This window comes from Nerophis ophidion, linkage group LG23, assembly GCF_033978795.1.
Source record: "Nerophis ophidion isolate RoL-2023_Sa linkage group LG23, RoL_Noph_v1.0, whole genome shotgun sequence".
In the NCBI taxonomy this organism is placed as follows: domain Eukaryota; kingdom Metazoa; phylum Chordata; class Actinopteri; order Syngnathiformes; family Syngnathidae; genus Nerophis; species Nerophis ophidion.
This window is the reverse complement of record NC_084633.1, coordinates 24,325,153-24,339,762: the sequence shown is the minus strand read 5'-3', so window position 1 is coordinate 24,339,762 and position 14,610 is coordinate 24,325,153. Positions and strand designations below refer to the sequence as shown.

The 14,610-nt window shown below is 38.0% G+C and overlaps 2 protein-coding genes across 2 annotated transcripts in view; both read right to left on the bottom strand.

Moving 5' to 3' along the window:
- Nucleotides 1-3,312, bottom strand: part of rabep2 (rabaptin, RAB GTPase binding effector protein 2) — a 40,393-nt gene extending 37,081 nt beyond the window's left edge. The window contains exon 1 of the mRNA XM_061885311.1: nucleotides 3,078-3,312. Coding sequence (XP_061741295.1) covers nucleotides 3,078-3,105 — 28 coding nt within the window. The 5' untranslated portion in view covers nucleotides 3,106-3,312. The remainder of the gene's footprint in view (nucleotides 1-3,077) is intronic.
- Nucleotides 3,313-6,188: 2,876 nt separating this feature from the next.
- The window catches only part of si:ch211-11k18.4 (uncharacterized), a 36,440-nt gene continuing 28,018 nt past the window's right edge, over nucleotides 6,189-14,610 (bottom strand). The window contains exon 12 of the mRNA XM_061885310.1: nucleotides 6,189-7,065. Within this exon, the coding sequence (XP_061741294.1) occupies nucleotides 7,009-7,065 (57 nt within the window). The 3' untranslated portion in view covers nucleotides 6,189-7,008. The remainder of the gene's footprint in view (nucleotides 7,066-14,610) is intronic.

The following is a 14,610-nucleotide window of genomic DNA, read 5'->3' as shown; positions in this document are numbered from 1 at the left end:
CTCCTCAGGTGTTATGAGAGACCAGTTGCTTTAATAGTGGCCTTCAGCTCTTCAGCATTGTTGGGTCTGGCATCTCGCATCTTCCGCTTCACAATACCCCATAGGTTTTCTATGGGGTTAAGGTCAGGTGAGTTTGCAGGCCAATCAAGAACAGGGATACCATGGTCCTTAAACCAGGTACTGGTAGATTTGGCACTGTGTGCAGGTGCCAAGTCATGTTGGAAAATGAAATCTTCACCTCCATAAAATTGGTCCGCGGCAGGCAGCATAAAGTGTTCTAAAACTTCCTGGTAGACTGCTGCATTGACCCTAGACCTCAGGAAACACAGTGGACCAACGCCAGCAGATGACATGGTACCCCAGACCATTACCGCTTGTGGAAATTTGACACTGGACTTCAGGCAACGTGGATTCTGTGCCTCTCCTGTGTTCCTACAGGAGAGGCACACTTGATTTTCAAAGGAGATACAAAATTTACTTTCATCTGAAAACATAACTTTGGACCACTCAGCAGCATTCAAGTCCTTTTTGTCTTGAGCCCAGGCGAGACGCTTTTGACGTTGTCTCTTATTCAAGAGTGGCTTTACACAAGGAATGCGACAGCTGAAGCCCATATCTTGCATACGTCGGTGCGTGGTGGTTCTTGAAGCACTGACTCCAGCTGCAGTCCACTCTTTGTGGATCCCCCCCACATTTTTGAATTGGTTTTGTTTGACAATCCTCTCCAGGGCGCGGGTATCCCTCTTGCTTGTACACTTTTTTCTACCACATCTTTGTCTTCCCTTCGCCTCTCTATTAATGTGTTTGGACACAGAGCTCTGGGAACATCCAACCTCTTTGGCAATGACATTTTGTGTCTTGCCCTCCTTCTTTAAATTATCAATGGTCATCTTTTGGACAGTTGTCAAGTCAGCAGTCTTCCCCATGATTGTGTGTCATACAGAATCAAAACGAGAGACCATTTAAAGGCTTTTTCAGGTGTTTCGAGTTGGTTAGCTCATTAGAGTGTGGCACCAGGTGTCTTCAATATCTGACCTTTTCACCATATTCTAATTTTCTGAGATGTTGAATTTAGGGTTTTCATTGGTTGTCAGCTATAATCATCTCCTTTTTGGCAAAAAAAACACTTGAAATGTATCAGTCTGTTTGGAATGAATGTATACATTCTACAAGTTTGACTTTCTAAATGGAATTAATGAAATAAATCAACTTTTTCATGATATTCTAATAATATGACCAGCACCTGTAATTACATAATAGCAAACATTTTAGGCCTCCAGGGTTAGAAAAAACATGATGAGAAATAAAGTTCCAAGTTGAGGTAGGGTCTTTCAAGTAGTGTCTTATCCAATTAATTTTAAAGGTGTTGTTTAGTGTAGTGAAATCAAGAAAGTTTAGACCACACTGATTGTAATTGTTCATTATAACAGATTTCTTAATATAATGAATTTTGTTTTTCCAAATAAAGTCAACCAGTATTTTGTCAATAGTTTTACATATTTTTTGATAAACTGCATACGTAAGCCTGGAGATACCTTCTGCTTTGGAAAGCAAGGTTCTGCCTTTTAAGGATAAATTTCTCTGTAGCCATTGGTTAAATCTTTTCTTAGTTTTTTCTACAATTGGATTTAAGGCCTACTGAAACCCACTACTACCCACCATGGAGTCTGATAGTTTATATATCAATGATGAAATATTAACATTGCAACACATGCCAATACGGCCTTTTTAGTATACTATATTGCAATTTTAAATTTCACAGGAGTTTCTTCTTGAAAACGTCACGTAATGATCATGTGTACGCTTGACGTCTCGGGCTGTTAGGAAATATGAGCGCTGCGCACACGTACAGCTAAAAGTCGTCTGCTTTAACTGCATAATTATACAGTATTTTGGACATCTGTGTTGCTGAATCCTTGGCAATTTTTTCAATTAATATTGGAGAAGTCAAAGTAGAAAGACGGAGTTGGGAAGCTTTAGCCTTTAGCCACACAAACACACGGTGATTCCTTTTTTAAAATTCACGGAGGTGAAACTTTACTATGGATCACAGCGAACATGGATCCCGACCGAATGTCAACCAGCAGGTTTCGGTGAGAAAATTGTGGTAAAAAGTCGCTTCTTACCGGAGATCAGCTGAGCTTGCCGCCCATAAATCTGCCGTCGACTTCCCTGAGACACACACTTCCGACTATCAGGTACTATTTAAAACTCACTAAAACACTAGCAACACAATAGAAAGATAAGGGATTTCCCAGAATTATACTAGTAAATGTGTCTAAAAAAATCTGAATCCGTCCCAATGCAATCGCATTTTTTTTTTTCTAGTTCGTCGCTATCAATATCCTCAAACACGAATCTTTCATCCTCGCTCAAATTATCGGGGAAATTGTCGTTTTCTCGGTCCGAATAGCTGTTTTTGTTGGAGGCTCCCATTAAAAACAATCTGAAGATGTGAGGAGCCATCAACATGTGACGTCATCGTCTGCGACTTGCGGTAGAGGCAGGGCTTTTCTGTTAGCAAGCAAAAGTTGCGAACTTTATCGTGGATGTTCTCTACTAAATTCTTTCAGCAAAAATATGGCAATATCGCGAAACGATCATGTATGACACATAGAATGCACCTGCTATCCCCGTTTGAATAAGAAAATCTCCTTTCACTAGACCTTTAAGGTTCAAGACCGATCTAGAACTCTGATTTTTAGTGATAAGTATTCCTCGGTAATTAATAATATCCTTAACCGGAATTTGACATATAGACCTCATTTCACATCTCTTCACAGCCATCAGTTCAGACTTATTCACATTTAGACGGAGACCAGAAGCCAAACTTGACAAGCTAACGTGGCTAGCCTCGCTAACGGTGACGTCATATTTGTCTGCCATAGCAGTACGGACTATGACGTATCTTCTTACGATAATGTCAACGAGGTAAACTATACGTCTATTGGATTGAGACACCCCAACATTACTACATGTCAGCTAACACTGTCAGAGTAGTCGTTGCTAAAGTCAATATATTTACAACTTCCGGTTTACTATTATTCAACCTTCCCAGTTATAAACAAAACGTGTACCTGTTGTGTCTTCTGTCTGGGAGCTCATCCTTAATTCGCCAGACAGCTCCTTCAGAAGGACATCTTCGGGACAACAAAAGTGTCACAAAGAAAATCAAACAGAGGAAAACGTCATACAAGACATGTTTGAAGCGAACTCAGAAAAAGACTTGAGTTTGGAATTATGAGAGTCGCACTGACAAGTTCCGGAAACAACATTCCCCGGTTGAGGCCTACAGCCGGAAATGACGTCGACCTGCTTCCTGTTCCAGAGGCCCTCTCCCTCTTTGCCAAATTGTTCAACAAAACCACTTGCAGGAGTTGTTTTGATTTTCAAAAGCCGGACAATAATCAACTTCTGTTTCAAAAGTTTAGCACTTGTTAAAAAAACAAGATGGTTTCTTTTTTTAAATTGAACAATTATACAACTGATATACGAACAAAATGAAGCAGTTTTAATGCAAGCAATCAGACTGAACAACTCACAATCAATACAAAACAAACACATTCCACATGTAAATACAATCTGTTAAAGGAAATAATCGTAAAAATGACAGAATAATAACATAACAGAATAATAAGACCTGTGTGAAGTTGCAATTATTCAAATCATGTCGCTCGTTTGTGTTACATCTGTGTTGTAAACATAATCGATTATGCCAAAAAGATTTAAAAGTCATCCTTAAACATCATCGATTATGCCAATATATCTTCTGACGAGTGACGTCGTCCCCTGTCAAAATCTCCCTAAAATGGCCCCATTCAATTGTTTTTGGTCTAATTCTTATTGTTTGTTGTGAAAGAGTTATTATTCATAACCCGCCAACCGTTGCGGCAAAATGTCCTCACCATACTTGTCCAAAACATTTGCGGTACAATGTTGTTAGTTTAATTCTTGTAGTTTGTATGTTAATACCATGTTATTATTCATAACCATCCCCTTAAGATAAACTACACACCACAAAAGGCAGCACAAAAGAACTGGACACGTGTATGGATATATTGACGAGGTTGGGCAGCTGATAATGAATAATAAAACATTAATAACATCCATCCATCCATTTTCTACCGTGGTCGGGGGTAGGAGCGTGGTTGGGGGTGTGGTTAAGAGGGGTGGAGTATATTTACAGCTAGAATTCACCAAGTCAAGTATATCATATATATATATATATATATATAAGAAATACTTGAATTTCAGTGTTCATTTATTTACACATATACACACACATAACACTCATCTACTCATTGTTGAGTTAAGGGTTGAATTGTCCATCCTTGTTCTATTCTCTGTCACTATTTTTCTAACCATGCTGAACACCCTCTCTGATGATGCATTGCTGTGTGGCACGCACTAAAGTGCTTTCATCAAACGCACTAGAGTCTGGAATCTTCAATCTCTCCCTAGCATGGCCCAAAATTGGTCAAGTCGCCACCTCATCGCAGACGAGCACAATTTCTCACCTAGAAAATATTCATTTGGAACAATAAAGAAATGTTACAAAAGGAAATCTCTTTTCCTCTACAATTGGTTTAAGAATGATATTATTTTAGTGAGTCAGCTTTTCAATAGGGAAGGTAAACTCTTTGATTACCAAGAATTTCTCAACCATTCTAAGGTCCCTGTGACTCCCAAACAATTTGCCATTGTATTTGATGCCATTCCAACAGGTGCTATGTTGTCCAGGGCTTACTTATCTCTCCTTTCTGCTGTAAAAATTGTGAATGATCCACTTGACACTCCTGTGGGGAAACTTTGCTTTGATCAGAAAAATCTGCAGCTTATTCCAAAATGATTGTATGTCTGTCTCCTATGTAATTGCGCCCCGGAATAAAGTAGTGAATGACATTGCTGGGTCAGAACGTGGTCCCTTCCTAACAGGTATTTACTTACCAACAAAGTCAAAGAGATATCTTCTAAAATCATTCATCGTTATTACCCTGTAAAGACTGTGATGGTTAGATACAAGAAGGACATTGATGTTACCTGCACCTTATGTAACATATGCATCCAGAGACTGTTTTTGGCGGGTCATCTGTCGCTTCATCCTGGACAATATTTATAACGAAGTTGGGCTTTGTTTTAAAGATGTGCTATTTGGATTTACACTGCATGAAAAAATAAAATACATTTTACCATTGCAACCTCATTATACTACCGGCTATGTTTTATATTCATAGATGTAAGTTTCTCAATATCAGACCGGTTTGTGTGCCTTTTAAAAAGATTTATAACTCTATTTAAACACTCTCTACCTCTAACAACCATAAAGCTGTAAAAATGCTGATGCTGTGTTCCAAATTTAAATTATTTACTGAAATTCTGTGAGCCTATGGCTTTGCACTTATATTAATATTTAGTTACTTGAGTTTACAACACCCTGGCGCTGTTTGATTAATATTTCTCAACTGTTTTTAAAGGTTACAATTTATAAATAAAGGTTTATGTATAAAAAAAAAATTATGTTTTAACACAAACCAAAAAATGGCGGCGCAAATAACTGGCAGCGTTAATTTAAATATTTGCAACAATGGGGTGAGGGGGAATTTACGTAAACTACATTTATCATCAAGTAAAGAGACAAACTGGAGGGTAATAACATGAAAATCATTTTCCTCTGAAAAACATTTGGGGTTTATTTAAAAAAAATACTTGTGTAAGTAAAATGATACTAGCTGCAGAATAATATCAATAGTCATTTCTAGGTTGGGCTATTTTGTGACATTTCACAAGATTGAAAGGAATGATCAAATTTACAATACAGGGTGTTCCTAATGATTTGGTGTCCTTGAGACAGGAAGAAACTATGAAGCGGTTAATGACTGCAAACATCACGTGTATGCATGTACAAGGTGTATGTCTGCATACTTGCCACGTGGATTGTGCACACATATTCAACCTTTGTTGTACTAATGTATAATAGTAGTACTGTATGCTTAATACAATTGCGTATTTATTAAAGTTTGTCCTCTGAACTACGGCGGCCTCTAGTGGTGTACATCAGTACTATGTTTGGACAGATTACTGATAAAAGATGCACCTTGAAATACTTATACGTGCGTTCTAATGTACTAGACAGTATACTGTAAAAGTTATTGCTATATTTGTAGTCCAACTTGACACAAGTGCAAATATAGAAATGGCATTGTTTTTATTAATTTCAGTTAAATGTTCTCAAAGTGAACAAATGTGAATAGTGGAAAATCCTACTACGATTACAAAACCTTCATATGACCGAGAAATTTGAATATTGTCTACTCAGATTGACCAGGATTTGTCATAGGGGTGTCCAAACTGCGTGTCGGTATGGTAAGATGTTATGAGTTGAAAGGAATGTGGCCGCCGGGGTGCCTCCAACTTTCTTACATATCAGTCAGTAGTTGCTGCAAATTAGACAAAGTGCATGTGACACAATGAGTAATTCAGGGTAATGACCATGGATTGCACTTTGTAGTCGCCACAGCACAGATATTATAACTCATGTCCAATCACAACACATAATTAGAAATTACACTAATTTAAATCCGATGCAATGGATGATGGGAAATTTAAATATACTCTATCCAGACTAATCCATGTTTGGAGCATTTTAGTTGCTTGATATTTCTGGTTGATTACAAAACATTTAACTTTTTATTAATGATATAATTAGCCCAATGTAACCCCAAGTCAAAAGTCTGGACAACCCTGATTGACCCAAAGGTTGTAAGTTCTTGTAAAGCACACGTATAAAATGCTGGTGAAGGTAGAGAAAACAGTAAGTTATAGAAATCGGTGCTACATACATACATATATATATATATATATATATATGTATATATATATATATATATACTGAGTAAGTTAGTTTTTCAAGAATAGAAATAGACAATATTCGTAAGTAGGATGGTGGACAACAGTAACAGTCTTTGAAATGATGAAGAGAGTATTGCTGTGTCAGGTTGTTGTTGTGTTTCAGTTCATGTCGTGATCACTGACACTCTGCCGCAGATACTCTTCATACAGCTTCTTCTGCAAGGTAAACAACATCACATCATTTTATTATGCACAACAGGATTATTATTGAATTATGCCCCACATTTTCCAAGGTTTCTGGTTGTTCGCATTGGGTTGTTTTTTTTTCTTGCCCTGATGTTGGATGTTAACCCTGGATGTTGTTGTGGCTTGTGCAGCCCTTTTAGACACTTGTCATTAAGGGCTGTATAAGTCAACTTTGATTGATTGACAAGTGGTAGAAAATCAAACAGCAATTTTAGTTTCATCTGACCACAGAACTTTCCTCCAAAAAAATTGAAAATGAAACAAAAATTGAGCAGTTTGGCCACAATACCCAGCAATATGTTTGGAGGAGAAAAGGTGAAGCCTTTAATCCCAGGAACATCATCCCTACATTCAACCATGGTAGTATTATGCTATGGGTCTGTTTTGCTGCCAATGGAACTGGTTTATTACAGAGAGTAAATGGGACCATATATATATATATATATATATATATATATATACATATATATATATATATATATATATATACATATACACACATACATACAAACCCCGTTTCCATATGAGTTGGGAAATTGTGTCAGATGTAAATATAAACGGAATACAACGATTTGCAAATCCTTTTTAACCCATATTCAATTGAATGCACTACAAATATTCAAACTCATAAACTTTAATAATTAACTTAGAATTTAATGGCTGCAACACGTGCCAAAGTAGTTGGGAAAGGGCATGTTCACCACTGTGTTACATCACATTTTCTTTTAACAACACTCAATAAAAGTTTGGGAACTGAGGAAACTAATTGTTTAAGCTTTGAAAGTGGAATTCTTTACCATTCTTGCTTGATGTACAGCTTAAGTTGTTCAACAGTCCGGGGTCTTGTTGCTGTATTTTACGCTTCATAATGCGCCACACATTTTCGATGGGAGACATGTCTAGACTGTAACACGCTGTTGTAACACGTGGCTTGGCTTTGTTTTGCTAAAATAAGCAGAGTCCATGATAACGTTGCTTGGATGACAATATATGTTGCACCAAAACCTGTATGGACCATTCAGCATTAATGATGCCTTCACAGATGTGTAAGTTACCCATGCCTTGGGCACAAATACAACCCCATACCATCAGAGATGCTGGCTTTTGAACTTTGCGCCTATAACAATACGGACGGTTATTTTTCTCTTTGTTCCGGTGGACACCACGTCCACAGTTTCCAAATATAATTTGAAATGTGGACTCGTCAGATCACAGAACACTTTTCCACTTTGCATCAGTCCATCTTAAATGAGCTCGGGCCCAGCGAAGCCGGCAGCGTTCCTGGGTGTTGTAGATAAATGATTTTCGCTTTGCATAGTAGAGTTTTAACTTGCACTTACAGATGTATTGACTAACTGTAGTTACTGACAGTGGTTTTATGAAGTGTTCCTGAGCCCACGTGGTGATATCCTTTACACACTGAGGTCGGTTTTTGATGCAGTACCGCCTGAGGGGTCAAAGGTCCGTAATATCATCGTTTGCAGTGCAGTGATTTCTCCAGATTTTCTGACCCTTTTGATGATTTTACGGTAAAATTTATGGTAAAATCCCTGAATTCCTTGCAATAACTCGTTGAGAAATGTTCTAAAACTGTTCGACAATTTGCTTACAAATTGGTGACCCTCGCCCCATCCTTGTTTGTGAATTACTTAGCATTTCATGGAAGATACTTTTATACCCAATCATGGCGCCCACCTGTTCCCAATTAGCCTGCACACCTGTGGGATGTTCCAAATAAGTGTTTGATGAGCATTCCTCAACTTAATGAGTATTTATTGCCACCTTTCCCAACTTCTTTGATAAAGTTAAAGTTAAAGTACCAATGATTGTCACTAGATGTGGCGAAATTATTCTCTGCATTTGACCCATCACTCATGATCACCCCGTGGGAGGTGAGGGGAGCAGTGGGCAGCAGCGGTGCCGAGCCCGGGAATCATATTTGGTGATATAACCCCCAATTCCAACCCTTAATGCTGAGTGCCAAGCAAGGAGGTAATGGGTCCCATTTTTATAGTATTTGGTATGACTCACAACCTACCTCAGGGCTGACACTCTAACCACTAGGCCACTGAGTTGGTCACGTTTTGCTGGCATCAAATTCTAAAGTCAATGATTTGCAAAAAAAATAAATGTTTATCAGTTTTAACATCAAATATGTTGTCTTTGCAGCATATTCAACTGAATATGGGTTGAAAATGATTTGCAAATCATTGTATTCCGTTTATATTTACATCTAACACAATTTCCCAACTCATATGGAAACGGGGTTTTTATATAAACACACACACATATATATATATATATATATCCGCGCGCACACACATATATGCACATGTATATACACACACACAAAGACACGTTCATATATATATACACACAAATACACAAACATATATATATATATATATATACATACACACACACACATATATATATATATATATACATACATATATATATACACATATACATACATATATATACACACATATAGTGTATGTATGTACACACACACACACACACACACACACACACACACACACACACACACACACACACACACACACACACACACACACACACACAGTTAAGAAAATAAGTATTTGAACACCCTGCTATTTTGCAAGTTCTCCCACTTAGAAATCATGGAGGGCCTGAAATTTTCACGGTAGGTGCATGTCCAGTGTATGAGAGATAGCCTAAAAAGAAAAATCCAGAAATCACAATCAACGATTTTTTTGTGTGATAAAGCTGAAAATAAGTATTTGAACACCAACATTAATATTTGGTAGAGTAGCCTTTGTTTGCAATTACAGAGGTCAAACGTTTCCTGTAGTTCTTCAGCAGGTTTGATTGATATGGTTCTTACGAAGCTACTTCTTGGTTAACCTAGCTGTGTGCATTGCGTCATCGTCATGTTGGAAGATCCAGCCACGACTCATCTTCAAAGATCTGACTGAGGGAAGGAGGTTTTTGGCCAAAATCACACCTGCCAGTGTCAGTGTTGTACACCCGCCAGTCTCAGTGTTGTACAGTTAATACCTTCAGGTTGTACAGGTACGACCATATAATCTTACTAAAACACTAGTAAAACAATGAGCAGATAAGGGATTTAGTAAATATGTCTAATAACATCTGAATCGCTCTGCCGTCTAGTTTTTCTTTTCATTTTTTTTCTAGTCCTTCACTCCACTTTCGTCATCCATAAATCTTTCATCTTTACTCAAATTAATGGGGAAATCGTTGCTTTCTCGGTCCGAATCGCTCTAGCTGCTGGTGGCCATGATTGTAAAAAATGTTCAGATGTGAGGAGCTCCACAACCCGTGACGTCATGCGCACATCGTCTGCTACTTCCGGTACAGGCAAAGCTTTTTTATTAGCGACCAAAAGTTGCAAACTTTATCGTCGATGTTCTTTACTAAATGTTTTCAGCAAAACTATGGCAATATCGCGAAATGATCAAGTATGACATATAGAATGGACCTGCTACCCCCGTTTGAATAAAAAAATCTCATTTCAGTAGGCCTTTAAGCAGGGAAACCTTCCGTGCCATGCATGATTTCAACCATAACGTCTTAGTGTATTACCAACAGTGACAATGGTAACAGTGGTCCAAGCTCTTGTCAGGTCATTGACCAAGTCCTGCCGTGTAGTCCTGGGCTGATTCCTCACCTTTCCTAGCATCATTGAGACCCCACGAGGTGATATCTGGCATGGGGCTCCACTCCGATTGAGATTGACCGTCATGTTTAGCTTCTTCCATTTTCTAATGATTGCTCCAACAGTGAACCTTTTTTCACCAAGCTGCTTGGCAATTTCTCCGCAGCCCTTCCCATCCTTGTGGAGTTGTACAATTTTGTCCCTGGTGTCTTTGGACAGCTCTTTGCTCTTAGCCATGCTGAATGTTTGGGTCTTACTGATTGAATGGGGTGGACAGGTGTCTTTATGCAGCTAACCACCTCACACAGGTGCATATGATTCAGGAAAATACAGTCAAGTGGAGGATGACTTTTAAAGGCGGACTAACAGGTCTTTGAGGGTCAGAATTCTAACTGATAGACAGGTGTTCAAATACTTATTTTCAGCTGTATCACACGAATAAATTGTTAAAAAAATCATAGATTGTGATTTCTGGAGTTTTCTTTTTAGGTTATCTCTCATACAGTGGACATGCACCTACCGGGAAAATTTCAGACACCTCCATGATTTCTAAGTGGGAGAACTTGCCAAATAGCAGGGTGTTCAAATACTTGTTTTCTTGACTGTATATATATATATATATATATATATATATATATATATATATATATATATATATATATATATACACATACACATATACATATATGTATGTATATATACATATACAGTGGGGCAAACAGGTATTTAGTCAGCCACTGATTGTGCAAGTACTCCCACTTAAAATGATGACAGAGGTCTGTAATTTTCATTATAGGTACACTTCAACTGTGAGAGACAGAATGTAAAAAAAATCCAGGAATTCACATTGTAGGAATTTTAAAGAATTTATTTGTAAATTATGGTGGAAAATAAGTATTTGGTCAACCATTCATAGCTCTCACTGATGGAAGGAGGTTTTGGCTCAAAATCTCACGATACATGGCCCCATTCATTCTTTCCTTAATACGGATCAACCGTCCTGTCCCCTTAGCAGAAAAACAGCCCCAAAGCATGATGTTTACACCCCCATGCTTCACAGTAGGTATGGTGTTCTTGGGATGCAACTCAGTATTCTTCTTCCTCCAAACATGACGAGTTGAGTTTATACCAAAAAGTTCTATATTGGTTTCATCTGACCACATGACATTCTCCCAATCCACTGCTGTATCATCCATGTATCCATTTTGGTATAAACTCAACTCGTCGTGTTTGGAGGAAGAAGAATACTGAGTTGCATCCCAAGAACACCATAACTACTGTGAAGCATGGGGGTGTAAACATCATGCTTTGGGGCTGTTTTTCTGCTAAGGGGACAGGACGATTGATCTATGTTAAGAAAAGAATGAATGAGGCCATTTATTGTGAAATTTTGAGCCAAAACCTCCTTCCATCAGTGAGAGGGTTGAATGGTTGACCAAATACTTATTTTCCACCATAATTTCAGAGATGGGAATGAAGATTTACAAAATCAGCTGAAAATGTTTTAATCCTAAAACACCGTTTTGTGGAAGGCCGCACAGCGGCCACACCCGATAGCACGTAAACATTTTGAAAGCTATGTTAGCTTAGGATGCATTTCCTGCTATTTTGAGTCAAAATCTAACAATATTCACCTGAGCCATGCCTAGTTCCACTTGTTTCTCATGCCCCTATCGATATCTTTCGCTAATGAAGCATTCCTATCTTGAATAAGCTTAACCATGTCTGAAACTGTTTTGTCAATAAAGAAAGGTGTTAATTGAGAGCTACTGTGTTTTACAGGCATGTGATTTAACCACAATGAAAAAGACTGAAAAAATTTCCGGGGGTCTGGGGAACAGGAGCTTCGGGGGGCGTTGCCCGCACCAGGGCACCGCCCCCCGAAGCTCCTGGTTTTTCACCAATTTAACATGCTAAAATTAACTAAGACAGCACCATTTGAACAAAATATTTTAGGGTTAAAAGACATGAAAACATCATTCATAGAACATACATACCCCAATTATCCTAATGAATCACTGTATATGGTTCAGTCCCAACAGTATTTAGGCACTAATATTTACATCCTGTGTTCATTTCACAACCACAGGTGTCACATTGATAAGTGTTATTATCTACAGTTTATTTACAGTGTTACCACATTACTTGAGTTCACTTCACAGTTACTTGCTCGGAGAGCCCTAACATGAGCTTTCCTTGCAAATTTCTGAGCAGCCTGCATTTTCCTTTTGGTCTCTGCTTTTGTAGCTTCTTTTTTGGATTTCTCTGCAAACTTCTGCCTCTAGTATAATATGCAAATTTATTTCAAATAAATTGTTAACTGGAATCAATAATGCGACTCTTTGAATTTCTGTACTTTCATAATATATTTTCACGTATCTTTTTATTTTTAGAAAAACCCATTTATATTTCGCAAAGCAATAATTGGTTAATATTTAAAACAAACATGCGTATTTTGCAAGCAAATATTTTTTAGCTTACCTCATTATTAATTACCCTGTCTGCAACTGAAGTGGGTTGTTTGAGTGAATCTTTCCTCTCGATGTCTACGGCAGTTGTCGATGTAAACAAAGGATGAAGTCCGTAAGGTTTGCTCACTTTCGGTTGACATCCAAAAGTACCAGCTAGTGAAAAGTTCGTTTTCCTTGCTTCAAGTTGTTTCATATGTTTTTGGTGTTTCGCATGTACTTCCAAAGCCTTGAAACCTTGCTATCCAATATTATCATGACAACACGTGCACAAATTTTTCCGGGACGATCGATTTTCCGAATAAAATCGCCGGACAAAGTCGTAACTTCCATCTTCCCAACAGTATCAGTGATTTCCCTTTCCATCCAGTCCCATCGAAACTTATTTTTGACATGTTTATCAATTTCTTTTACTCGTGAAGCGTCCTTTCTCTCGAGAACCGACATCATTTACATTTGGAAAATGTCGGTGATGACGTCATCATTCATAACAGATGTCCTGATTGGTCACAAGGAACATATCGACCAATCACCTACGGCGTGATATTATATTACGCCGTAGTTGATTGGTCGACCCTTTTTTTCCCCCCCGAGATTAAAAAAGACGGAATTCCGACTTTAGACGGAAAAATCACATGCCTGGTTTTCTTTCCAGATTAGTCGCCGATAAACACAACCAATATAAACAGAATACGAGTTCAGAAACGCCCACAATAATTGAGGCTCAGGGACTACATATTGTCGGCAAACAACGAGTGCAGACGCCTAGAATGGGCAATGTCATTGGTTGATGTTGTCAGCTGATAGTAGAGCTAGCCAATCTGGTGCCTTCACACATTGGCATTATATTATATAAGTGACCCTAGCGGTGCCAAGATCGGCGGAATTCCGCGGAAAATTTCCATCCCTGTAATTTACAAATAAATTCTTTAAAATTCCTACAATGTGAATTCCTGAATTTTTTTCACATTCTGTCTCTCACAGTTGAAGTGTACCTATGATGGAAATTATAGACCTCTGTCATCATTTTTAGTGGGAGAACTTGCACAATCGGTTGCCGACTAAATACTTTATTGCCGCACTGTATACACACACACACACACACATATATATATATACACATGCCCACATACATACCTGTGTGTGTGTGTGTGTATATATATACACATGCACACACACACATACATATACACTTACACACACATATGTGCGTGTATAAACATATATATATATATATATATACACACACACACACATATGTGCGTGTATATACACACACATATATATATATACACAGACACACATACGTGCGTGGATACACATACATATATATATATATATACACACACACACACACACACACACAAACATATATATACACAGTAA